General features: G+C 43.7%; 3 protein-coding genes across 3 annotated transcripts; 2 read left to right on the top strand and 1 right to left on the bottom strand.

The window, feature by feature from the left end:
- Positions 1-1,410: 1,410 nt before the first annotated feature.
- On the top strand, positions 1,411-3,292 carry LOC125545888. The gene is made up of 3 exons (XM_048709943.1): positions 1,411-1,956; positions 2,082-2,347; positions 2,448-3,292. Exons 1-3 carry the CDS (start codon positions 1,467-1,469, stop codon positions 3,021-3,023), a joined length of 1,332 nt encoding a protein of 443 aa, XP_048565900.1. The 5' UTR covers positions 1,411-1,466; the 3' UTR covers positions 3,024-3,292.
- Positions 3,293-3,811: 519 nt separating this feature from the next.
- LOC125545889 (kelch-like protein 17) lies at positions 3,812-6,000 on the bottom strand. Its single transcript, XM_048709944.1, has 5 exons — positions 5,809-6,000; positions 5,157-5,233; positions 4,704-4,805; positions 4,458-4,578; positions 3,812-4,145 (listed from the first exon to the last, which is right to left on the bottom strand). The coding sequence occupies exons 1-5, from the start codon at positions 5,959-5,961 to the stop codon at positions 4,056-4,058; spliced, it is 543 nt and encodes a 180-aa protein (XP_048565901.1). The 5' UTR covers positions 5,962-6,000; the 3' UTR covers positions 3,812-4,055.
- Positions 6,001-25,401: 19,401 nt separating this feature from the next.
- LOC125547152 (putative F-box protein At3g52320) lies at positions 25,402-26,562 on the top strand. The gene has a single exon (XM_048711143.1). It carries the CDS (start codon positions 25,402-25,404, stop codon positions 26,560-26,562), a length of 1,161 nt encoding a protein of 386 aa, XP_048567100.1.
- Positions 26,563-27,481: the final 919 nt, after the last annotated feature.

The raw sequence follows: 27,481 nt of genomic DNA, 5'->3' as shown, positions 1-27,481 counted from the left end.
ACCGAATCAATGAGGGACTTCTACCTGTGTTATCCTGCAATTCTCACAAACACATTAGTCCCTCAACTAGGTTTGTCGTCAATACTCCAAAACCAACTAGGGGTGGCACTAGATGCACTTACAAGGTGGTTATTGTAAAAAATAAGTGCCGCACGGTATGCTGTCACATGTTGTCACCTAGGAGTTTTCTCCTTTTTCGTAAATTCATTTGATTAGAACGTTCTATCTCTTAAGTCGTGCATCCGAATCTCAAAACGTTTTCACCCTTGGATTCCTTGCATCGAAATCTTCAAAACTAGTTTCCATGTTTATAGGTTTCGACAAACTCTTTTTTTTTCACGAAAAAACGAACAAAATAAATCAAATCGGGAGCATATTTTCCCCTTTTCAAAGAGGCACGATTGTGCCTCTAGCGGAAGCAAATCCATGCCTCTAATAGAAGGAAAAACATGTTTTTTTTACCTTTTTCGAGAGGCACAGCCGTGCCTCTTGCGGAAACAAATTTGTGTCTCTCACAGAAGTAAAATAACACATTCCCCCTTTCCGATTGTGCCTCTCCACGAGAACTAAATCTGGCCTCCTGTAGAAATAAAACAAGAAAATATGTTTTTTCCTTTTCCGAGAGGCATGGTTGAGCCTTTTGTGGAAGCAAATCCATGCCTTCACGAAAAGTAAATCTATGCCTCTCGCAAAAGAAAAAAGCGCGTTTTTTTCTTTCCGAAAGGCACGACTGTGCATCTCGTAGAAACAAATCCAATGCTTCACAAGAACTAAATTTGTGCCTATCACAGAATGAGAAAAACACATTTATTTTTTCCTTTGCCGAATGGCACACAACTGTCTTGCAGAAGCAAATCAGTGTTTTTTGTCCAAAACCTAAGAACAACCGGGGTGAAACCCAAAAGCCAAATAAACATCTAAAAATAAAAAAAATGAGTAAAAAAAGGGGGCCGTCATGTTTGGATGGCTTAACCTCATGATTCTTTTTGTATTGCAAACTCTGTGATCTTTGAGCAATAAAGACTTGGCTTCCCTTAAAAAAAGAGCTCTCCGGTTTTGTCAAGTTACCTCATGTATTTTTCTGTGTTTTTTTTAGACAACTGTGTTTTTCTTCTTTAATCGGTTTTCTTTCAGGTTTTTATCATTCATTTTTTAATGTTTTTATTTTTAGCCCAATATAAATTACTCTCTTCGTTCATTTTTGAAGTCGTTTCAGACAACTCAAAATGAGATGTTTTGCACATTGTCTAAACTGTCTTCAAAGTCTTATAAAAGTGAACAGAGGGAATAGATTAAGAACTTTAGCCCAATAAGAAACGGTCCAAACAGCGGCGGATTCCGGCCCAAGTCTACTCGCGCTCGGATCTGGCCTGGTGAGCCCAGCTCGATATCAGTAGAGCCCTCGCGAGAGTGAGAGAGGGGGTCGACCGAATCCCTAATCCCCAATCCCCAATCCCAAACCTTGAATGCCGCCGCCGCCGCCGCCGCCGTCAATGGATGAGCTGCGTCGGCCGCCCGAGTTCGACCACATGTTCACGGACGAGGCGTGGGCCAGCATGACCCAGGACACGCGGCGCCGGATCGTCGACATCTCGTGCCGGGTGGTAGAGGAGCCCACCCAAGAGGAACGCCGCATGCATCAACTCATCGCCGGCGCCGGCGGGCCCTGCAGCGTCTCCACCGATGCCGCTGCCGTCGCTGAGGTACTGGATTTCGCGGACAGACATCACCGGGAGGCGGAGCGAGAGGACTGGGAGGCGGTGCTGCAAGGGCGGCATTACGCCGACGAATGCGCAGATGACGATGAGGACGGCAAGACCATGACGAAGACGCCGATGGCGCAGACCGTCGACACCCGGCCGCCGAACCAAACATTGTCCAGGGATATACAGAAATCAAAGGCTTTTCTCTGGACTAGATACCACCAGCTACACCTCCTACACCGACCCTCACCAGGTAAGCTAATTTTATGTTGCACAAGCAAATCTTTTTACCAATCAGTACTAGCGTTCTTCTTTCCTTTCCAATCTGATGATGATGATACAAGTGGTAGTATGACCCAAACTGCTTGATTTATTCAGCTCGGCCGGGTCCGATGAGATACGCTTCGTGTGAATTTGGTGGTGATGACAGATGCCCACACAATCCTGTCCCTATGCTACAGTTCCTCGATGTTATGGTCGAGCTGTATACGAAATCTTACTGTTTCGTCAAGTTTTTGCGTGAGAATATGGTACAATCGAATAATATCGAGGTCTATGGCGTGATCGCAGTAAGGGATCACCTGGATTTCTCGCGCAACTACATTTTCCATTGCTCTAGAGAGAATGCACAAGCAGTTGACCCAGTATGTAATCCTTCCTTCTTTTATACACATCCTTGATGTTATTTATGGAGAATATATCCAATATTAAGTCTGATTATCATTGCTCTTCCCTACATTTTAGAAAGGTGGCTATTTATGCCTGAGGAATCCTGCAAGAGGAATACTCGCAGCATCCTGCTTGATCGAAATTGATATAAAGGCCAAGGCCAAGGTGGCTGCTGAAGACTTGACTATTGTCTCCGGTTGCCTGAAAGCATCTGAACAGTTTGACCCGTGGAGACTGAACCATGTCGATGATATCAACGGCAAGATTACACTGGAAACATGTGTTGTTCCTAGAGGCATGGAGGCTACTATAGACCTGGATTTTGTGGAGGTGCCTGCAGATGGCTTTCTTGTGCGCATGCGTGGCAACACTGTCCTTTCCCAAGGCTCCTACTCCTTCATCGATGAGCACTGCCGTGACACAGTTGGTTTTATACCATCCAGCGGGAAGCACATTCAAAAGTTCGTTGCAGCCGTGAATCTAGGCGACACGCTGCGTATAGACTTCATGGAGGAGGGCCAAGACGCGCTTTCGTTTGTGGCGTCCAAGCATGGCGAAGAGGAGCAGACGTATCGGTTTAGCAATGGAGCGTTGGTCTCGGTGCGAGTTGTGTGGTCAACTATATTAAGTGTAGACGACTATGAAGAATGATCAGTGGCGCCCAGTTTTCAAAGTCAGTTCCTTTGTCGGTGTTGGAGTAGCCTGAGTTATCTTTTTCTTAGATGGAAGGCCTGAGAGAATGATATCCTATTTGCTATTTTAGCCTTGGTGTAAGTGTGCACAAGTAGATGCTGATTAGTGCTGTAATAATGTTTAAAACCGGTTGATCCTGACTTTTTCGGTGATGGTGTAACACTGACGATTACATGGTTGATCATTTAGTAGATGCTCATTAGAAGTTATATGAATGGTCAATGTCACTTATTCGTGTATTTGAAGGGGCACTTATTTCTGGTCTGCTGATCATATAGTGCTAATGCCAGTTCTGGCAAACTTTGTGAAACTTGCCCAAAATAGTCTGTCTATGAATTTCTGAAATTATAAAAAAAATTAAACCTGACATATAATTGAAATGTTTTTCATAAATGAATTATGTTTGGCGCTCTTATGAAATCAGCAAAGAAGTTTTTTTAAGCCAGACGCAATTCAAATTCAATGTAACTCGTGTGTTTTATCTCTGTAAGTAGAAATGAGAGAGAAGGAAGAAGAACTTGTGTTTGACACTTATGATATGAAATCAGAGAAGCCAATCAAATACAAGAACTGAGACGCTATTACACTTATTCCTCATATAATGCTTAATTAAACTGTGTTCCAAATATCTCCCTTAGCCATATTGCAAGCTTGTCCTAGCTCTTTACTTTGAGAAAAAGGTTCTCGGATAACCAAGGTAATCATAGGAAGATACTGTTAGGTAGAAAACCCTAAGCTAGGGAAAATTCTAGAGCAAAATACTTTTGGTGTTCACCATGCGCTGCCGTCTTCTTGCTTTTGTTTCAGATAAGATAAGAGCTCGGACTGGGATCTGAAACTGGATTAGAGGGACTAGAGTTTCCTCCCTTACAGAAAAAGAGGGCTTTTGCCAAATTGAGCTCACTCCAGTTTTCAGTACATATAGGAAACTTTCTGATGCATTACTAGCAAGTAGACTTGCTGGGCCACTGTAAAGCATCTGCAACCAAGTCAGTAGACAATGGCAGAACAATGGCTTCTCCTGCCGATTGATTTGAGCGCTGTATTCACCCAACCACGCCCTTCACTGTAGCACTCTACCTGACAAGTTTATCCAACATAAAGGTTCCAACTGTTAGTTAGTCAAAATTATAAGAATAAGAACAGACAAGTTCATACATCAGGAGTTTCCACACTGACACACATACATACATGCAATGCAACCACAAGTTTACTACTCCCTCTGTAAAGAAATATAAGAGTGTTTAGATCACTACTTTAGTGATCTAAATGCTCTTATATTTCTTTACGGAGGGAGTAGTATGTTCTATAACTATATACAATTTGGACATTAGCAATCTGATGCTTGATAGATTTACTGATGCAAGCATAGATCTTGGTGTAGCTACCTACCACGTCTATAACTATATACTTCATTGGTTCGACTGCCACCCATGATGGCATCCTTGGGTCGTACAGCTCAACAGTGGCCACCCCTGCTCTAGCCTCAGGATTGTAACCACCAATCGAGTATCTGAAAGCAACAAATGGCAAGACAAGTTAGGTATCTGCAACTCATGACTACACCATCAACAATGCTTGGAGGCAAGTTTTGGTGGATCCTCCTAAGTTGTAAGAAAGAGCTAGCTCCATACTTACATCTTCTCATCAAGAACTGCCAGCGTATGGAAGCATTTTTGTGTACTCATCGTTGGGAGCATTTTCCAGTGAGGTTCCCTAGGATCAAGTCTCTCAGCGCAGCTGGCAACCAACACCATAATGTTAGCCAAAAAAGTCCATGTATTATTCTCACTTCAACAACAAGTTCACCACCATGAAAGCCATAGGAAATAGTCTAATGAGCATTGTGAAATGATTCATGGGTTACGGTCTGATTGTATCCCTGATAATCAGTAGATTAAGTGCTTAAGTCTAAAGAAACGATTCAGTTGATTACAGATTTACACTAGTCATTCAGTGTACAGTACTTTAACTTTAAGCCAATTATTTATCCACCTTTTTAAATAGAGGATTCGCATGGGATTCACAAAGTCATTAATCAACATGAGTTTGTAACAGTAGCTCTACATACAGGCAGCAAAAGGACATCACCTCCAAGTTTCAATACCAGCATATCCACCAACCGCATAAATCGCACCATTGAGTTTCACACCAGCTAGAGCAGAGCGCTGAGGACCAAGTGGGATAAGTTATTCAGATAAAAGAAATCATCACATCCTACATAGGTACAAAATCATATCCCAGAGCAACATTATAAAGAACTAAGTAAGAAACCAAACTAGTAAGTAGAAAAATAAGATGGCATTTTGAGAGCACTATAAAAGTATGCATTTCCTTGAGCAGATTATATCTCTCCACGACTTGTCCTTGTTTCAGGCGAGGTTTAGGTACATTGTAAAAAGTAAAAAGATGGTAAAGACTGTTGTCAACGATAAGGAAATTTGCAAAATGAAAGCAAATAAACGATGTAGACTAATAGCTAAGAGTTTGAAGCAATTCTAAATTTTTTACTATCTCAAATGAAAACCCAGTAACTAACAAGCTAGTTAATCAGTAACCACATTTTTTTCTGAAGAAAAACACCACATTATTTCCTTCTTCTGGGTAGAGTACTATCAAATCACTGGTAATTTTATTTTCTTGCTCTGCAACATATACAGCAAACCCAAGATCAAATCAAACCATTACTTAATAACGGTAAACTGAATCAAGGATGATATGTTAAAAATGTAGGTAGCTATACCTTTTTCAGCATAGGCTGATTCTTTATCCACTTCCCATATGCAGGATCGAAGACCTCAACATCAAGAAAAGATTCAGAACCATCTCCACCACCAAATGCATAAATTTTCCCACACAAACTAACTCCGGCAAGGTTTGCCTTTGCACGGGTCATTGGTGGGCATAGGGTCCAATCATCAGAGGTTGTGTCATAACAGCAAACTTCATGATAAAGATTAAAAGCACATATTAGGGCAGAAACGGCAACCAGAAAGATTTTGGGAAGGTAAACATAAAAATGATCAGCACCTGCATCAATGCTGCTTCCATACGGATGATCAGCACCGCCCAGAACAAATATTCTGTTGTCTAAGGCAACAGTAGAGTTAAAAAGCCTTTCATCCGGCATTGGTTTCATAGGTATTAGTACGTCCAGGGAGGGCGAAAAGCATGAGAAACCTACTGACGATGGACAAAACATGTCATCTAGACCACCAACAAGATAAATGACGTCTGAACCCAAACACTGTTTAATCAACTGGTTTACTGAATCATCTAGGGGTAAAGGGTCTATTTGAGAATTCAGGTTCTTCACAGTGCCATTCAGCTCAACAACTTTTTTCAGTAACCTGCCATTTTCTCCACGTAGGTATTTGACTTTGTCGATGGAGCAAGCCTGCATTCAATTATGCCAAAATATCAGGAACATAACACCAAAGGAAGCTAATTAGTAAAGGGTTTCCAACATTTAAAAACTGTTTGACCCTCCACATAAGAAGATAGTAAACTTGTTTAAACTACAGTCTACCTGAAAAGTTAACTACACGTAAGAACTTTTTCATATATGAGCAAATTCCATTTCATCATGAGTTAGAAGGATGACAAACATCTTATTGTTTCCTAATCTTTAAGATCCAAAGGTTCAGTGTAACATACATAAGGCATTTGAACATGGTACATCATTTGAAAACAGACCTGTTTCTTCTCCATAGTCGCTACACGCTCAGAGAGCTCTTCAACCACACCCATCAACTGCAGAGACAAAATAAATGTGAGATATTTGAAGATAGACAATAAGCAGCATTTTAGCAGCGGTGACATTTGAATTAGACAAACAAGAAAGCAGGATGTTGGCAACACAAGCATCTGTGGGCAGTTACAACTCGTATTGTTTGCTTCTGAATAGGATTCATAGTCCAATCTGTGCACTATCAAAGTAGAATGCCTTGAATAAGCTTCAGGCAGTAGGCAAAAAGACACTAGTGTTACCAATCCATGAGAGAGTGCAAGGCATGCGACCGTGACATTGCTTAAACTAACGAGCAGCATACACATACCTGGTCGAATAGCAGCACATCCTCAGTGCCAGAGGTGCTACAGCCAACACTTTCAGCGTAATGCAGCCCTTGCAGTACCCCTTCCCTGTCACGTCGCTCCATTTGCCAGTGATATTCTTCTGCGGATTTCAAGACCTCACGAACAGCATCTGGATCCACGAAGATCCTCCACGGACGGCCAAGTGACTCAATTGGACCCTCAAAATCTGCATCCGTCCGTCCGTGAACAATGAAAAATGAGATACTTTGCTGGTACCCATATCAAACTATCAGATACAAACATCACAAACATGTAAAATGAACCCATGTACAGTAGGTAAATGTTAAAAAATGTCAAATTTCTAGTGCCCCCTATCGTTTGGGACCTGGGGTGATGTGGTCGTGAAGGATTCGAGACCTAGGCCAGCTTATTAACACACTGGGCTTAATGTTGCGTGTTGGGAACATGGGCTCAGTGTAGGGTTAGGGTAACTACTGGAGTACTATATGAAAAAAGAATTGAATTTCTCGGAGGAGGTCCCTAGCGAGTAGAGAGGAGGTGTGCGCCTACCATCGGGGAGGAGGGAGGGGTCGGGGGGGGGGGGGGGGGGGGGGGGGGGGGGGGGGGGTAGCTGATGCTGCCGCCGCCGACGATGAGCTCATCGTGGATGCGGCGCTCCTCTTCGGTGGGCTCCTCTTCCACCCGGCACGAGATGTCGACGATCCGACGCCGCGTGTCCTGGGTCATGTTGGCCCACGCCTCGTCCGTGAACATGTGGTCGAACTCGGGCGGCCGGCGCAGCTCTTCCATTGGCGGCGACGGCGACGGCGGCGGCGGCGGGATTCGAGAGTGGGGACTGTCGGTGTCGGCTGTCTCTCGTCGGCTAGGCGCTGTCTCCCAGTAGCGTCAACAAACTAGGCGCGTGTCTCATGGGCCAGGCCCATCCCCGGTTTTTGGGCAGCCGGTTTTTTATTCGTCCTTTTTCCTGGGAGGGTGCTGCAGGCCGCCGCGTGGCGACTCGTCACGAGCGGAACAGAGCGCTCGAGTGAGGTTCTTTTCTTTCTATGGCATGGTTTTTTAATGGTATGTCTAAAAAAATGTTTTTATAATGGTCCAATACGTTGAAGTGTACTGCACGAACGTACAAGGCGAAGGTGTTGCTAATATAGAAGCAGGTAACTAATGCTCCATCCCAAGTCTGTATCTCATGTGACGGTTGGTTACTCTAGCAATAGGATAGGCGATCGTCATGTCTTAGGGTTTCTGCCGCATAGATCAAATCCTATCAAGGGCTGTACCAAGATCTAGTTACCCATCCCTCCCTCCACCATAATCATTTCGTGTGTGCTAGGGCGCACGATCGTACACCACCCACACCAAACCTAGTTTCGTCTGGCGTTTCATTGGAGGGTGCTCGGGGACCATGGGTCGGTAAAAGGATTAATGAAGAGTCCAAAATTGTTGGAGATGGAGAGCAAGGGGAGGAAGATCATCTGGAAGGAGGAGAAGGAGGAGGGGGCCGGGAGGGGGAGGAAAGGTGTGTGTTGTGGAGCCACAAGCCATATCAAAGATCCTGTTAGATAAGCTGGCTCACGCAGAGGCACTAGCCAATGCTCTAGCTAGAGTATGATGCTCTATGAGGGGTTTGGACTGCAAAGACATGGGAGAGAACATCTTCTTGTTCACGTTTCACCAGCCGACAAGGAAGAGAAAAATACTTGAGGATGGGCCATGTAAATCAGGTAAGGCACTCTTAGTGGTGAAGGATTTTGTCCCGAGTAAAACTTTGCTGAATATGAATTGCAAATGGGTGTCTGTGTGGTGTGCGTGAGGATCTTCAACCTACCCTCGGTAAGATGTGTCGGGATGCAAGCGAAGTCGTCAGAGGTTTCATAGGGGAGACTCTGGAAGTGTATGTGGGTGTAAACGAGGTGGCAATTGGCAAATTCCTTAGAGTTAAGGTTCGTCTAGATATCTAGGAGCCCCTTATGCGAGGTTTCATGATAGAGGAGGATGAAGAGGACGGGGAATGGGGGAGTGATGATAAAACTGATGTGTTCCTCTGGTGTAGGTTTCAGTATGAGTTCCTGCTTGATCTTTGCTTCACATGTGGGAGGCTCGGCCATGTAAATAATTAGTGCAACATCAAGTTGAGAAAAAGGGGAGGAACCCTAATACAGAGCATGGATGAAAGCTTCTATACCCCGTAGGGAGAGTGACACGGGCCAAGGAAATTTGTGTGAGGGATGAGCTTCTGGGTGGAAGAAGTGGAGGGAGCGGGAAGAGTTTTAACATTGGCTCATTCAAAAGAAACTTGCATACTAACAAGGATGCTTGGAGGAAAAATAAACCACTGACTCTTGGGGACCATAAGGGGAAGGTTGGAGCATACCGGGAGGTGCTTATCCCACTTAAATCACTGTCGCCTGCAGGAGAGGTGAAGGATGGAACTAGTGGGAGTGGGAAACAACCGACCTTTGGGGTTACAAAGCTGAGTGAGATACAAAATACTGGAGGGTCGGAGGAAGTTAAGGGCTCGAACAAAACGGATTTGAATATGCCTGGTAAAGGGAGAAGTGTAGGGGCTTTGGGTGGAGAGGATCTGCATGCGGGGAACCGGGGTGGGAAGGGGGAATGAAAATGTTCCAAAGAATAATGGAGAAGGGAAGCAGTGCAGTAAGTTCCAGAGACAAAAGAGGAAAGGTTTAAAAGGGGATCAACATCCTCTTGAGGTTCGTGTGAGAAATAGGAGAAGTGGGGACAACATGGAGGTGGATGATGTGGTGAGTGATGGAAAAAGGAAGGCCAACATCGGGGAGCAAACACCACAATCTATTGAGGGATGTTGGAAACACCCTGCAAAGACTAATGAAACCGATTGCCTATAACTGCTGAAGGCTTGGGAACCCGACAACATTTTAAAGCCTTCTATAACTACAGATGGCAGAATACCTTGATTTGCTCTTTATCTCGGAGAAATATATGCGGGCTAATACGAAGAGTTCCTTGAATTTAGTTGTTGTTTTGTCCAAGAGTACCTCTTTCTTATTCTCCTCATCCTAATGGTATCAGGCGCTGATGAAATCGTTATGGCACGGGTTTTGGAAATGCTTGAAGGGGTTTAGTGTGCCGCCGCAACAAACTCAACATCTTGCTTGACGCACTTCAACCTCTTCCCTAGGTAACCACGACTTCTGATGGTGTTGCCTTTCGTGCTTGCATATTCTACTTCATTTTCCATCACCTTGACTTCAAGGGTTTTGCCATGCTCCTTGAATAGGTTCCATTCCACCTCAGAAACCGAAGGCCACATCTTTTGGATCTCGTCGCAATCTTTAGCAAGGTGTTCATTTTTGGCCTTGGATTTCCAACCATTCAAAAGAGTGGAAACATGGAGATGGCTATGTTATTTACTGAAGTGATCTCCTATACGGACTCATTCGAGAACATATATCGAGTGTGCATCTTCACATGAGGAGTGCTTGCTGGTGGCTCATTATTTTTTGACTTAAGATTAGTTTCATTAATGCTCACAGTTTCGTATAGGATGTAGCCTAGCGCATTACTATAGCCTTGTTTGGCCCTCTTGGGACTAACAGGTAGACCGGATGGCTCGCACACTAAATTGATGACAATCCTATTGGTCTCGAGCTTGTTTCGATGCCTAGGCCTATGTTGCCTTTTGGGTTGTCCATCATGCCGGTCCCCCCTAGTCGACCCATTCATCTTGATCGGTCGCATCTTTAAGATTTGAGGTCGCGCCAGCCTCTTCATGATCAATGGATGTGTAATCCTTATGTGCACATGTGAATCAAAGAGGCCCTTATAATTCCTATGTTTTGAAATCATGTAAGAATTCATAGGACATGCCATCTCAATCCTACTATACGGTTTTACTGTTCCTATGTTTCTACTTCATGCAATCAAAAGAAGCCTTAAATTGGAGGCAATTTATATTTTTAAACGTGAATAAAATTTTAGGCCTTTCCATTTGAGCAGGGAATTGTAATCTTTCATTTGTCCCGTTCGTTCATTTTCTCTATCATATTTTTTGAGGGATTTTCCCCTATCATATCTTTTGAGGGATTTTCCCCTATCATATTTTTTAAGTCTAAATACACTTTATTTATTGCTCAATAATGTTTAAAGGGATACATAGAAGGTCTGGAGGGTTTAACAGCCACACATGGCGCCCATCGTCCAAACCGAAAGCATGTTTAGCGAGGCTGTGTGCCTCAATATTTGTAGCCCTCCTCTCAAAGATGAAGGTACAGTGGGCAAAAAACTCCGCCTTCTCCGTAATCTCCTTTACGGTGCTAGCATAAGCTCCCCCATGCGGAGGTTAATATTGTTGACCACTCCTTGGCAATCAAATGCAATGGTGATGTGTGTCAGGCCCAAGCCTGATGCAAGTGCCAATGCCTCGCGGCAGGCTAAAGCTTCCAGCGTCGCCGGTTCCGTTATTCCAAGGATCTTAATGACATAAGCACCCATGTAGTCTCCTGTTGCGTTCCTGCAAACAGCACTAAAAGATCCATGCATAGCATCTCGTGAAACAGCCCCATCCACTCTGATCTTCGCTATACCTGGCGGTGGCGGAATCCATCTTTGCTGCGAGCGTACAATATTTGGAGGTACTTCCCGTAGATTTTTCTTCGGTTTGCACTCCGCAATCTCTCGGATATACTTCATGATGAAACTATACGTGGATAACAGACTTTGAAAAATATGCTCATGAAGGGCTAACCTCCGTGCGTGCCAAAGCGCCCATAGGGTAACAGTTACCAGATGAATTCTTTTGGAGAGAACATGTCCAAAAGTGTAAACAACCACCTTTTTGCATCAGGCTCCTTGGTATTGTTCAGTGCTTCCACCAGATCCTGATCGTGCAATGCCCAAACACATCGAGCAACAGTGCAATGAAGCAAAGAATGTTGCCAATAATCATCAGCACCACATAACCCACATCGTGTAGTGGTAGACATATTCCGATGATGTAATAGGTCAGTGATACGTCTCCATCGTATCTACTTTTCCAAACACTGTTGCCCATGTTTTGGACTCTAACTTGCAAGATTTGAAAGGAACTAACCCAGACTGACGCTGTTTTCAGCAGAATTGCCATGGTGTTATTTTTGTGCATAAATAAAAGTTCTCGGAATGACCTGAAACTTCACGAAGAATATTTTTGGAATTAATAAAAAATACTGGCGAAAGAATCAAGGCCAGGGGGCCCATACCCTGTCCACGAGGGTGGGGGGCGCGCCCCCTGCCTCGTGGGCCCTCTGGTGCTCCACCGACCTCAACTCCAACTCTATATATTCGTGTTCGGAGAGAAAAAAAAATCAAAGAGAAGGATTCATCGCGTTTTGTGATACGGAGCCGCCGCCAAGCCTTAAACTCTCTTGGGAGGGCTGATCTGGAGTCCGTTCGGGGCTCCGGAGAAGGGAATCCGTCGCCGTCATCATCATCAACCTTCCTCCATCACCAATTTCCTGATGCTCACCGCCGCGCGTGAGTAATTCCATCGTAGGCTTGCTGGACGGTGATGGGTTGGATGAGATTTATCATGTAATCGAGTTAGTTTTGTTAGGGTTTGATCCCTAGTATCCACTATGTTCTGAGATTGATGTTGCTATGACTTTGCTATGCTTAATGCTTGTCACTAGGGTCCGAGTGCCATGATTTCAGATCTGAACCTATTATGTTTTCATGAATATATGTGAGTTCTTGATCCTATCTTGCAAGTATATAGTCACCTATTATGTGTTATGATCCGTTAACCCCGAAGTGACAATAATCGGGATCCTTACCGGTGATGACCGTAGTTTGAGGAGTTCATGTATTCACTAAGTGTTAATGCTTTGGTCCGGTACTCTATTAAAAGGAGGCCCTAATATCCCTTAGTTTCCAATAGGACCCCGCTGCCACGGGAGGGTAGGACAAAACATGTCATGCAAGTTCTTTTCCATAAGCACGTATGACTATATTCGAAATACATGCCTAAATTACATTGATGAATTGGAGCTAGTTCTGTGTCACCCTATGTTATAACTATTGCATGAGGAATCGCATCCGACATAATTATCCATCACTGATCCAATGCCTACGAGTTTTTCACATATTGATCTTTGCTTAGTTACTTTACTGTTGCCACTGTTACAATTACTACAAAGCTGCTACTGTTACTTTTGCTACCATTACCATTACTTCCATACTACTTTGCTACTAAATATTTTGCTGCAGATATTAAGTTATCCAGGTGTGGTTGAATTGACAACTCAGCTGCTAAGACTTGAGAATATTCTTTGGCTCCCCTTGTGTCGAATCAATAAATTTGGGTTGAATACTCTACCCTCGAAAACTGTTGCGATCCCCTATACTTGTGGGTTATCTATCAGCTGTAGGGATTGACTGTTGGGCCAATCTCCATAAAAATATTTTCACCTTTGAGGGAACATCGACCTTCCACATCATCTCCCAAGACTTTTGCTCTTTGCCCGTATTTGAAGAATCTGATCGGCCCTCAAGCTAGGCCTCTCTTCTCATTTTTGTCTCCACAAGCATTCGATATGCAGAACGGACTGAGAAAACACCATTATTTTCATGTATCCAGGACCAAAAGTCCTCAATGTGTCTTGTGCATAAAGGAATCGACATGATCGCGGAGGCATCTGTCGGCAAGAAAATGTCAGCAACGACAGCACGGTTCCATTCTGCACTTGGCAGGATCAGCTCGCCCACCAGCCGAGGGGGGTTCACGACTTTTCTCAAAATTGGTCTCATGTTCGCTGGTCTCGGTAACCAGTTCTGCTGCCAAATGTGCAATCGTCTATCCGTCCCTGATCCGCCGAATAAGACCTTGAGTTAGTACCTCACGACCATGAAGGATGGCCCGCCATATCTAAGAAGGGGCTGAACCCAGCTCGGCCTACAAGAACTCAGCATTAGCATGGTACTTTGCCTTCAGAATGCGTGCACTAAGAGATCCTAGGTCCATTAAGATCCTCCATGCTTGTCTAGCTAGTAAAGCTAGGTTAAACAGTTCTATGTCGCGGAAACCTAGACCTCCACAATATTTAGGCTGTGTCATCATGCTCCATGAGACCCAGCTTGGCTTCTGTTTCCCTTCCTTGCTGCCCCACCAAAACTTCCTGATCAACGAGTTGATGTGTTCAAAAAGGCCACGGGGGAGTTTGAAGCATGACATCGAGTAGACAGGAACAACTTGTGCAACAGATTTAATTAGAACTTCCTTTCCTCCCACTAACAGCAGCTTCTCCATCCACCCCTTGACTTTGTTCCATACTTGGTCTTTTTAGAATTTGAAGGCCCCATCCTTACAGTTTCCCACATCAGATGGCATTCCCAAATATCTATCTGAAAGTGATTCATTGGTGATATTCAAAGCAGTCTTCACCTCCGTTATAAGAGAATTTGGACATCCCTTACTAAAGTAGACCGAGGATTTTGATAGATTTATTTTTTGACCCGAAGCATTGCAATAGTTCTCCATCAAGGAAGATAATTCCATTCCTCCCACAGAGCTGGCTTTAACAAATAGCAGGCTGTCATCTGCAAATAGCAAGTGGCTTACCGGCGGTGCCGATGGAGAATATTCTTTGGCTCCCTTGTGTCGAATCAATAAATTTGGGTTGAATACTCTACCCTCAAAAATTGTTGCGATCCCCTATACTTGTGGGTTATCAAGACTATTTTGTGGCGCCGTTGCCGGGGAGAATAGCTCTATTCTTTGAGTCACTTGGGATTTATATCTGCTGGTCACTATGAGGAACTTGAAAGACGAGAAAACCAAAATGTATCCCTCAACTACGAGGGGAGGTAAGGAACTGCCATCTAGCTCTGCACTTGATTCACCTTCTGTTTTGAGTAAGCTTGCGACACCAAAACCTGCTTCTGCTATTAATTCTGATATGTCGCATGTTATTGATGATGCCACTTCTGCTATGCATGATACTTATGATGAAACTACTTCTATGCTTGATAATACTGTGCCACTAGGTGAATTTCTTGATGAACAACTTGCTAGGGCTAGAGAGAATGAAATTATTGAAACTGATAATATTGATGAAAGTGATGATGAAGATTCTCCCCCTAGATATGAATTGCCTGTTGTGCCCGAGGGTTATGTTATGGATGAAGAAACTGCTAGAGACTTTCTTGCTTGCAATGATAGGAGTGATCTTAAGAAATTATTAGCTAAGCTTAAAGAAAAATCTTTGAATGCTAGAATGAAATATGACCCTGCTTTTGCTACTTCACCTATCTGTGTTGCTGATAAGGATTATGATTTCTCTGTTGATACCGAGATAATTACTTTGGTTGAATCTGATCCTTTTTATGACTATGAATCTGAAACTGTTGTGGCACATCTTACTAAATTAAATGATATAGCCACCCTGTTCACTAATGATGAGAAAACTCGCTACTACTATATCCTTAAATTATTCCCGTTCTCATTAAAGGGTGATGCTAAAACATGGTTTAATTCTCTTGATACTGGTTGTGTATGTAGTCCCCAGGATATGATTTATTACTTCTCTGCTAAATATTTCCCCGCTCATAAGAAACAAGCTGCTTTAAGGGAAATATATAATTTTGTGCAAATTGAATAAGAGAGTCTCCCACAAGCTTGGGGGAGGCTTCTCCAATTACTTAATGCTTTGCCTGATCATCCTCTCAAGAAAAATGAAATACTTTATATCTTTTATAATGGACTAACCGATGCTTCCAGAGACCATCTGGATAGTTGTGCTGGTTGTGTTTTCAGGGAAAGAACTATTGATCAAGCTGAATTGCTATTCAATAATATGTTGACTAATGAAAATAATTGGACACTTCCTGAACCAACTCCTAAGCCAACTCTGAAGAAAAGGGGTATTCTATTTTCTCAGTCCTGAAGATATGCAATAGGTAAAGAAATCTATTAAAGAAAAAGGTATTAAAGCTGAAGATGTTAAGAAATTACCTCCTATTGAAGAAATACATGGTCTTAATTTGCCTCCTGTTGAAGAAATACATGGTCTTGATAACCCGACACAGATAGTAAAGGTAAATTCTCTCTATAGATTTGATGAAGGTGATATTCCTCGTTACAAGTCTGCTAGCCAATGCTTAGATGAGCTTGACAATTTTATTGTTAAACAAGAAAACTTCAATGCTTATGTTGGTAGACAATTGAAACGCAATGCTTATATGATTGAACACTTGAGTGATTATATGTCTAGAGTTAAAGGTGAACTTAAACTTATTGGTAAACATGCTTCTATGGTTACCACTCAAGTAGAACAAGTGCTTAAAGCTCAAAATGATTTTCTCAATGAATTAAATAATAAGAAGAATGATAATGCTGTTAGAGTTATGACTAGAGGGGGTAAAATGACTCAGGAACCTTTGTATCCTGAGGGCCACCCTAAGAGAATTGAGCAAGATTGTCAGAGAACTAATGTTGATGCACCTAGTCCTTCTAAGAGGAAGAAAAAGAAAAATGATAAGACTTTGCATGCTTCTAATGAAACTGTTGTTGACACACCTGAGAATCCTAATGATATTTCTATTTCTGATGCTGAAACACAATCTGGTGATGAACATGAACCTAGTGATAATGTTAATGATGATGTTCATGTTGATGCTCAACCTAGCAATGACAATGATGTAGAGATTGAACCCGCTGTTGATCTTGATAACCCACAATCAAAGAATCAATGTTATGATAAGAGAGACTTTGTTGCTAGGAAGCATGGTAAAGAAAGAGAACCATGGGTTCAGAAACCCATGCCTTTTCCTCCTAAACCATCCAAGAAAAAAAGATGATGAGGGTTTTGAGCGCTTTGCTGAAATGATTAGACCTATCTTTTTGCGTATGCGTTTGACTGATATGCTTAAAATGAATCCTTATGCTAAGTACATGAAATATATTGTTACAAATAAAAGAAAGATACCGGAAGCTGAAATTTCCACCATGCTTGCTAATTATACTTTTAAGGGTGGAATACCAAAGAAATTAGGAGATCTAGGAGTACTAACTATACCATGCTCCATTAAAAGAAACTATGTTAGAACTGCTTTATGTGATCTTGGAGCCGGTGTTAGTGTTATGCCTCTCTCTTTATATCGTAGACTTGATTTGAATAAGTTGACACCTACTGATATATCTTTGCAAATGGCTGATAAATCAACTGCTATACCTGTCAGTATTTGTGAGGATGTGTCTGTTGTGGTTCCAAACGTTACTATTTTAACGGACTTTGTTATTCTTGATATTCCCGAGGACGATAGTATGTCAATTATCCTTGGTAGACCCTTTTTGAATACTGTAGGGCTGTTGTTGATTGCAACAAAGGCAATGTCACTTTTCATGTTAATGGTAATGAGCACACGGTACACTTTCCGAGAAAACAACCTCAAGTCCACAATATCAACTCTATTGGAAAATTCCATCGATTACTATTGGAGGTTTTGAATTTCCTTTGCCTACTATTAAGAAGAAATATGATATTCTTATTATTGGGGATGTGCATATCCCCGTTGAGGTAGCTGATAACCCACCAGTATAGGGGATCAATTGTAGTCTCTTTCGATAAGTAAGAGTGTCGAACCCAACGAGGAGCTAAAGGTAGAACAAATATTCCCTCAAGTTCTGTCGACCACCTATACAACTCTACGCACGCTTGACGTTCGCTTTACCTAAAACAAGTATGAAACTAGAAGTACTTTGTAGGTGTTTTTGGATAGGTTTGCAAGATAATAAAGAGCATGTAAATAAAAGCTAGGGGCTGTTTAGATAAAGACACAACTAAATTAGTTTTAGTAGAGAGCTTTTTGTCACGAGAAAGTTATTTGTCCCTAGGAAATCGATAACTAGACCGGTAATCATTATTGCAATTTTATTTGAGGGAGAGGCATAAGCTAACATACTTTCTCTACTTGGATCATATGCACTTATGATTGGAACTCTAACAAGCATCCGCAACTACTAAAAATTTCCACCATTATTTGTGTACTCAGTTCATCATTTATAGCAAAAGATATTTGTGCTGTAAAGTTATTGACATTTACGCTTTTATTAACCTATGAAAAAACAGGGAAAAGAAAGGAAGAAAAAGGGATGCTCTTCAAATGATTTACCATTGGTTAGATACCTTTGTGGTGCTTTCAATTGAAGTTTTTCATCTCTTACTCATCCCTGTAGAGGTTAGATTGTCTATGGAGATATGTCAACCTGAATATCATCCCTGCTGTTCTTTTGTTTTTGTGGTCCGAGAATCAATTTCTCCTCCTATACACAAAAGCACAATAAAAAATCAGGAGTATCGAGAAAATGAGTTTTTCGTTTCTGCTAAAAGGGGGTAAACTGATGTAAAATAATGGCAGCTGTTGATTTCTTTGAACAATGCTCGAAAGGAGTACGGAGTACCAGAAATAATGGTAGCTCCTAAAAAGGGGTAAACTGATGTAAAATAATGGCAGCTGCTGATTTCTTTCAACAATGCTCGAAAGGAGTACCGGAAAAAATGGCAACTGCTAAAAGGGGGTAAACTGATGTAAAATAACTCAGCTTCGGAAGGACTAATCCGGAGCCGAGTTCTATCTTGTGGGTCTATTTCAACTATGACCTGCAAAAATGGTCAAAAGGAGTAGCAGGCACCAGATTAGAAACCTAAAATTGATAATTAAACAAAATCATAATTTATGAGAAAACAACTGAAGATGACACCGCAAGTACTAAAAAATGGGACAACACATACAAGCATGCATATTTCATATAAAAATAAATAAAATTATGGTGGGTAACAGAAATCATTCGGCACACCAATGTCTCATCAAGGATTAGCTAAGAATTCTCCTAGCTTAATGCTCAATGTATATACAGATTGTGCTCTATCTCTGTTGTTTGAACAATGTTCAGAGCTCAGTTTCTTTGAACAAATGTTCAGAATTCATACAATAATTTGCTACAGAAAAACAAAATGATATTCAGAGATTTAGCTCATTCTCTGAACAGGGGCAGCTTCTGATTTCCTTGCAGTGTTCAGTATTTATAAAAATAACTTGCTACAGAAAACAAAACAATGTTCAGAGAATTAGTACATTCTTGAACAATGGCAGCTGCTGATTTCCTTGCATAGTGTTCAGTATTTATAGAATAACTTGCTACAGAGAAACAAAACAATGTTCACAGACTTAGTACATGAACAAATGCCAGCTGCTTATTTCTTTGAATAGTGTTCAGAATTTCATCCAAGAAAGATTCCCCTACAGAATAAAAATGAACTGCTAGTATCAGTTCATTGACTGAAAAAATGTCATTGTTTCAGAGATGCATTTAGGGATTTCCTTTTTCCAATCTCCACAGACGGTTCTGATACTTGTAAGGATTTTCGCAGAGAAGATGCGCCCCAAACACTACTACGTTGTCCTCCGGCGTCAACGAAAGATGAGACTGATGCGGATGAGTTGCTGTCGAAAAGTCCTATTTTTGTGAATCAGTAAGCAATCCTCTATTCTGAGCACAGAGCCACCAAGGTGGCATGCTTTTCTTCAGTTTTGAGATCCATATTCCTCCTATTTTCTTGTACAACATCCTCACTGGATTAGTCCTTCCAAAGAAATGAAATCATCTTCTTCCTCCTCATGCTGAAAACGAGCAAGCTGTGCCTGACGAACCTATCCATACTAGTTTCATGAGAGCAGAGCTGCCAAAAATCGACATCCATGTGCTGCTCCCTGTCAAATCTGGGTGTTCATGAGCTCAGAGAAGGTGGCCACCATCAGCTATGGACTCATCGGAAGGAAGAGGGATGGCCAAAAATCGACATCCATGTGCTGCTCCCTGTCAAATCTGGGTGTTCATGAGCTCAGAGAAGGTGGCCACCATCAGCTATGGACTCATCGGAAGGAGGGGGGGGGGGGGGGGGGGTACGGGGACATCCTCGGAGCCGACGCGGACGCCGCTGGGAAGCTTGGGGACGCACAGCGGGAGGTCGAGCCCAGGCAGGAGGACGTACGGCCGCCGGACAGCCACCGCCTCGCCGTATTGGCCGCTTCCGCCCCTGGACATCGCGGCGGCCGTGCGCCAGCTGCGCCTTGCCGTATTGGCCCCTGCCGCCCGTGCGGACGCGGCGCCTCGCCGTATTCACCACTGACCTCGCGGGCGCTCGTGCGGCCGCGGCGCCTCGCCCTATTCGCCGTTGACCTCGCGGGGGCTCGTGCGGCTGGGGCGTGTCGCCGTATTGGTCGCTGCCGCGAGGGAGGAGCCGCCGGCGAGGAGGGGAAGCGGCAGGGCAGAGTAGGAGGGATGGCGAAAGGGAAAAGGGAATAAGATGCGGTCGGTTTTCCCAAAAAGGAAACGAGCAGGAAAGGGAAAGGGAATAGAACGTGCGCCACACGTGGTCGGAATCGATCGCTCCGGCGATCAATCGCCAAGGAGTCGTTTCGATCTCTATCCTTTCCTCCGCCCCGATCTGCAGATTAGCCGTCCTCATGGGATCCATGGAGACGGCCCTCATGAGCGACCCGACGGCCAAGCTCCCCGGCGACGTCCTGGTGGACATCATCTCGCGCGTGCCGTACAAGTCCACCCGCTGCTGCAAGTGCGTCAACACGCGCTGGCGGGACCTCATCGCCCACTCCGACCACCAGGAGAAGGTTCCCCGGTCGACCCGCTGGCTTCTTCTACAAAACCTACGACATGGACCGCTGTCAATATGACTCTCATGGTTACCGAAGCCTCTCAGGGAACTGGTGCCCTATTGATGCCTCACTCTCATTTCTGCCCGAATACAAGAAGATCGACTTGTTGGACTGCTGCAACGGCCTCCTGCTCTGTCGATGTTCCAAGCCTTATCCTGAGACACCGAATTACGTGGTGTGCAATCCTGCCACTGAGAAATGGGTAACTGTCCCCGCCAACAAATGGTCCTCGGACTCGTATGCTCGCTTGGGATTCGACCCGGCCATCTCCTCCCATTTCCATGTGTTTGAGTTGGCACCTGCCGCGGCTTTGAATGCGAATGTGAAGTCTGATTATAACATCGAAGAGGTGGGGATCTACTCTTCCAAAGCTGGAGGTTGGACACATCAAATTGCTTGGGACGATCCAATTGAGATACTCTACTTTACAGGTGGCACATTTCTCAGCGGGTTGTTGTATTTTACCTTCTGATAATAATTTGGTTGCAGCAGTCAATGTCGAGGGAAATTGTAGGATCATTCCTCTTCCTACTTCTCATGATGCTCCTATTGTTCCTAATGTCTATGTATCACGGGGACAATTGTATCTCACAAATAAGCGTGCTTCTGAACTATCAATCTGGGTTCTTGAAGACTCTACTAGTGATGAAGATTGTTGGACCTTGAAGCTCAATGTCAGCTACTTGCAACTGTTTGGAGAAGGGTATTCAAGCTGCATGCCATATTATGGTGTTATCTCAGCGCACCCAGAACATAATATGGTATTCATAACCGTAGGATTGAGATCGGGGTTCCTATAGCTTGTGAAATTATTTTCATACGAAGTGGATTCTAGGGAGCTGTGTTTCGTATCTGATCTTGGCTGGTACGACAGGCAAGCTTATCTTTCATATGTTCCTTTGTTCTCGGAGTCATTAGCAGATGGGCACTAAGGTATTGGAGCCTCACAATTGTCTATCTTTCTGATGATACTGGTGTTACATCGTGAGTATGAGCAACAACAGTGATTTGGGTAGACCGTTATAAGTGTGGACTCATGTACCAGACTTTATGAGGCTAGCTATTCAGTCAACTTTGTACTCTGTTTGGTCATATATGTTAGCAGCATATATGCAGCTGCAACACCCTACTACTAAAGTAAGGACAATTGATCGTTTTGTTGGAACTATTATGAGTATTTTGATATCTACATTCTTGTATCTGTTTGTGGAGAATTTTATCTGCGCACCAACTTTTTTGTGCGTTAAAGGTTATTTTCTCCTTATTAACCTCTAACTCTACCCTAGAGCCTAAGATTTTGCTGTTTGGGTGGACCTAGAAGTGCTGTTGCATTTCTAGAGCGTTCTGTTTGTCATGCCGTCTTTGTTTTTCATTTTCATGTCTACTGAAACTGTGATATATTGTAATGTAATAGCAATAGCTTAACACGATCTATTGCTAAGGCTTTCTGATAGATGAACTGCAACTTCAGTTTAGCGTGAACCACAAGTGATTTTTCACCATTATGGTTACATTATCTTTGTGTCACCATCACCGGCTTCGAAGCGTGGTTCTCCAGCTGCAGTTTCTAATAGAAGTGTTGAGTTGCCCGTTCAGTTGGTTCAGTCATGGGGAGACTCCTACTCTGAATTGTAACTGCGCCCTATTGTTGCTAGGATTTTATGATCTACTACATAACTAGCAGATCTTGATTCTCCCTTTGTCTCTCCTCCAAGGAAAGGCGGCTAGGGTTTCTGCCTCTCATCGGCAGCGCAGCGGGTCTCCCACGTCTCCTGTGGCGTTAGGGCCATGGGTGCGTGGTGGATCCCGGCCCTTGGTGGCGGGAGGGCTCCGTTTTCAGGTGTTTCTTCAAGTTTTGTTAGGGTTTGTGTCTTGCTCAAGAAAACGAGACAACAGCAGCTTCTTGAAGATGAAATAAGGTTCTCCCAGCCTAGCCCTCGTCCCGATGGTGTGTTTAGCATTGTCGGAGGGCACGTGAAGATGTGTCTCCGACGAATCTCGTGAGATTTGGTCTGGGTTTGTCTTTGGTGGATCCGGTGTTTGTTCGTCTTTGTTCATGGTTTTCAGGTTGGATTCTTCCGATCTAAGCTTCCGTTTATCGGCGGCGGTTGCCATTCTGATGTGTTGGTCCTATGGGACCTTATCCTAATGACTTCCTGACTGTCTACTACAACAAGTTGTGCCCAGCTGCGGGGAGGGAGGGGCGATCACGGCGGCGCGCCTTCGGCTCGCTTCAGTGCTTGTAGTTGTCGCTAGGTGGTCCATGAATCTAGATGTAATTTTTATTATTTCTGGTGTTCATTGTACTGCCATGATTGAAGATGAATAGATCGACAGTTTCCCGCAAATAAAGACCAGGATGACAAAGTTGCCAGAATATCCTCCCAACCCTGCCTGTTATCTTTGTGTCAGTTTGACCAATTACCTGTAATTTCTTGTCATGGCCTATTTTTTTTTAATTTAGAAAAAACACCCAAAGGATATCTTACTGATAATTATCAAGGAAAATGGTAATCAGCACGGTGTATAGACAACATGACATAAATTGACCTGCAAAAGATAAAATTACACCGAAAAGCATACTGGCTGCCTTCTTCCTAAGATTGTATGCCACCCGTCGAAGCCTGAAAATTGCACTAAACCGGTGGTAGAGAAAAGGGACACTTGCAAATGTACACCCGCGTCATACCGGACATTAAATGCTAGAAACAAGATCTAGTAACTGCTACAAGAGCATCGACTGGGGTCTTGCACCACGCAATGGAAGCTTGCAATGTTTCACCACCAGCCAGAGGGTTGGTGAAACTATCAAGACCATGCTGCGCGAAGCAAATCAAAGAAAGAGGTTGAAGTCTCTACACCAAGAGCCAGCCAATCGCTTACCTTTATTAACACACAAATTATCAAGATATGAAGAGAACTAACAAATAGGCGACACAAATCCATACATGACCTTCGTCGCCACTGGATCAGAAGTTGTCAAGGTAGATTGCTGCCACTACCTTGCCGATGCTGTCAGGAAACCAAAACTACGCAAAAAAAATAAGGATATACGAGAATTAATTTTTTTTGAGGGAATTAAAAAAAATTAAGGGATGTATCATCACTCCTCGATCTACTTTTTTATTAGGACTTCAAAATGGTGTATGTTTTGTTTTGAGGGACTGCAAAATGGTTTACGTGTGTTTTACTGTGAAATACTGCGACTCACATGGCCTAGTAAAAAGCCCAGATAACTTCACGCGCCCGTCCTCCCTGTTCCACTCTTACAGCCTCAATAAAACTTCCGCAGCCTAAAAAAATGATCTCGGTCATGTGCTTTGATTTGTGCTTTATTTAGGCGTGCTTGGAGAGATAGTTGGCTGGATAGTGGCCAACAACATTTTGCCCTCTCTTGGCATGCTTGATGACAAACTCCCTACCCACCTCAAGAAGCTCTTTGGCCTCTCGAACCATCATCATATGCTCCGATCCATCATAGCTCATGCCTTAGATTAGCCGGGAGTTCTAGACAATCCAATTGCACAATGATCGGCCGTGTACTCCACTGGATGGCATGGCCGAGGCTGATGCTGATGCCTTCCAGGCACTCTCTGTCTCCGCGCTTCTCCTGCTCCGCGTGAGGAGCCAGCCCGAACGCTGCAGCTCCACGAATCCAGCTCCGCGGAGACGAGTCCTCTCCAGTGTAAAATCGTGGAGCATCAGAAGTGCACCTCCCAGAAACAGCGAAGTAGTAGAAGTTTGACAAAACTACCTCAGGATTGCCACCGCCAAGTGAATAACGGTTCTATTAGAAAGACAAGTCGAATGATGCCTCGCCCTACGTTCTCCCAGCCAAACCACGCCATGGGCTGCTGCCCTTTTCAAAGAAACGGGCCTCAAGCCCACCACATGCAGCCCATCTTCACTTCCACAGATCTGCGAAGCATTTTACGCAGCCGAACACACCTAGCTCCGCGAGAGAAGTTGGCAGTGAGTACGAGAAGCTGGAATCGAGGATTTGGAGAAGCCAGACGAGTTCTGAACGGGGCCTAAGAGTAAAGTGCATTGCGGTAGCTCCAGGCATGCATAGAAAATAGGCGCACCTACGTCGTCCCTTAGAATCATACCTGCCCCAGCCTCATTGTCATGCTCACTAAAGGATCCATCGACGTTCAAAGTACATGGAGTGTTTAAGGATCCATCGACACTCATATACGTATGCCCCTCTGGTACATAGTTCCACGGGTTGTACACTCGAAGGTATTTATTTTTACCAGACAGTTTATACTTTGAAGAAAAGAATTACTCTCGAAAAGCAATATTTGGTCGTGGTAGTAGAAATCCAGAGATGACGTGTTAGCTCGTACGTGTATCCTCTACTTCTACGTTTCAAGTCGTGCACGGCCCAGATAAATCCACTAGTACCTCCAACTCGCTACTGCCGCGTGCGCAAACCCTAGCCGGCGGCCGGCCGTCCTTCGCTTCACATCTCGCTAGCAATTGGTAGTTCCTCCCGTCCGTCACGCTCCCATCATCAGTTCATTACCGTGGATGCATGAGTCTCTAACCGTCTCCTTCGTCCCGATCTGCAGACTGTCCTGCCATGATGCGGGGCTCCAAGAAGAAGAAGAAGTGGGACACGGGGAGGAGCCCGGTGTCCGAGCTCCCGGACGACCTCCTGGTCGAGATCATCTCGCGCTTGCCCTACAAGTCCACCTGCTGTTGCCAGTGCGTCTCCACGCGCTGGCGCGATCTAATCTCCCACCCGGACCACCGCAAGAAGCTTTCTCAGTCGACCCTCGCCGGCTTCTTCTTTGAAACATGGGACACAAAAAAGGTTTCTCGTCGTTACCAAAGCGTCTCCGGGAACTGGCGCCCTCCCATCAACTCCTCCCTCTCGTTCCTGCCGCGATGCGAGAAACTCCACATATTGGACTGCTGCAATGGCCTCCTCCTCTGTAAGTGCTGGCAGGACACTGATCGCAAGATACTTGATTACGTGGTGTGCAATCCGGCCACCGAGAAGTGGGTGGTCGTGCCTGCCACAAACTGGTCCAGCAAGTTGTACAAAGCTCACCTGGGGTTCGATCCAGTGGTCTCATCACACTTCCATGTTTTTGAGTTCGTACCTACCTATGTCTGGGATGGGGATAAGAGTGGTGATCATAGTCAAAGATACATCAAAGTGGTGGGAATCTACTCTTCCAAAGCTGGAGTTTGGACACGTCAGCGTGCATGGGACCTTCCAATTGAAACAGTCCACTTTATAGGTAGCGCATTTTTGACCGGGATCCTGTATTTAACTTCCAATAATGATTTGGTTGCAACCGTTGACGTGGATGGAAATTGCAGTTCCGTTCGTGTTCCTAAACCACACTGTCCCGGTTGTGCTTATGATGTTTATGTATCACGGGGCCATTTGTATATCGCAAATTGTGATGCTTCTGAAATATCAATCTGGGTTTTAGAAGATTTTAGCACTGCAAAATGGACATTGAAGCTCAATGTCAGCTACGAGCTACTGTTTGGAACAAGGTATTCAAGCCATGATGATCATTGCTGTGTTATCTCAGCTCACCCAGAACATAATGTCATATTCATAATTGTAAAATATACTTTGTATTGGCGTTCACTGGTGGAACTATTTTCCTACGAAATGGATTCTAAGGAGCTGCGTTTGATATGTGATCTTGGACGGGAATCCAGCTTCCCTTATCTTTCATACGTTCCATTGTTCTCAGAGTCATTGGCAGATGAACACTAAAAGTCTTGCATATTGGAGCCTCACAATTGTCCATCTTTCTGATGATATACAAGAGTTACGTCTTGAATACGGGAGGCAATGAAGGATAGACCTTTACGAAGCTTTTTGATAGGCTCTAGGTGCTTGAATGAGCGCATTTATCCGACTTTATACGGCTAGCTATACTGTCAACATCGTACCTGCTTGTGTTTGTGTAGTTATAAATATATTAGTAGCCTATGCAGATGTAACACCTTAGTACTTCACCATGCATACTCAGATTGTTTTGGGTGAACTATTATGAATATTTAATATCTACACTTTATTTATTTGTCTGTGAATAATTTGTCGTTATAGCAACTTCTGTTTCCAACAATACATAAAGGTTATTTTCTTGTTTGTAATCTCTAGCTGTGGCCTAACTAACTGAAGATCTTGCTGTTTGGGTGGACCTGGAATGGAAGAGCCCAAGACTGCTGTTGCATTTCTGTAGCGTCCGAGGACTACGTGCTATATACGGAGATTCATGTCTGTTTGTCATTCCATTTTTGTGTTGTATTTTCCCTTGCCTGCTGAAACTGTGATATACTAGTAAGGTGATAGTACTAGTTTAACACGATCGTTGCTAAGGCTTTCTGATATATGAACTGCCGTTTCAATTAACTCTGAACCTCAAGTGTTTCTCACCTCAATTTCTAATAGATGAATCGTCTGTTCAATTAGTTCAGTCATGGGTCCCTCCTGCTCAGAAGTCAGGATGATATATAACTTGCATCCTAACATCTCTGGAAAATCATGATCTACACGGCTTGCAACAGAGAAACTTCTTATTTGTTTGCTCCACATCGTGCTTCTGATTGTTTGTCAAATCTATCAGGCGGCAGTTCAGATTGGATAATGGAGGAAATCTGGACTGCACACGTTCTTCATAATTGAAGAG

This window comes from Triticum urartu, chromosome 3 (genome assembly GCF_003073215.2).
Source record: "Triticum urartu cultivar G1812 chromosome 3, Tu2.1, whole genome shotgun sequence".
NCBI classification, from domain to species: domain Eukaryota; kingdom Viridiplantae; phylum Streptophyta; class Magnoliopsida; order Poales; family Poaceae; genus Triticum; species Triticum urartu.
Note: the sequence above shows the minus strand (reverse complement) of the source record. Positions and strands in the feature narration are given on the sequence as shown.

Bases quoted from the DNA above. Each gene is read 5' to 3' on its own strand.
- LOC125547152 (XM_048711143.1), top strand. From the start codon at position 25,402: ATGATGCGGGGCTCCAAGAAGAAGAAGAAGTGGGACACGGGGAGGAGC.
- LOC125545888 (XM_048709943.1), top strand. From the start codon at position 1,467: ATGCCGCCGCCGCCGCCGCCGCCGTCAATGGATGAGCTGCGTCGGCCG. The intron at 1,957-2,081 runs GTAAGCTAATTT...TGATTTATTCAG, and splicing joins CCTACACCGACCCTCACCAG to CTCGGCCGGGTCCGATGAGA. The intron at 2,348-2,447 runs GTATGTAATCCT...CCTACATTTTAG, and splicing joins ATGCACAAGCAGTTGACCCA to AAAGGTGGCTATTTATGCCT.
- LOC125545889 (XM_048709944.1), bottom strand. From the start codon at position 5,961: ATGACCCGTGCAAAGGCAAACCTTGCCGGAGTTAGTTTGTGTGGGAAA. The intron at 4,806-5,156 runs GTGATGTCCTTT...GTTGGTTGCCAG, and splicing joins GCTGGTATTGAAACTTGGAG to CTGCGCTGAGAGACTTGATC. The intron at 4,579-4,703 runs GTAAGTATGGAG...TGTTGCTTTCAG, and splicing joins GCAGTTCTTGATGAGAAGAT to ATACTCGATTGGTGGTTACA.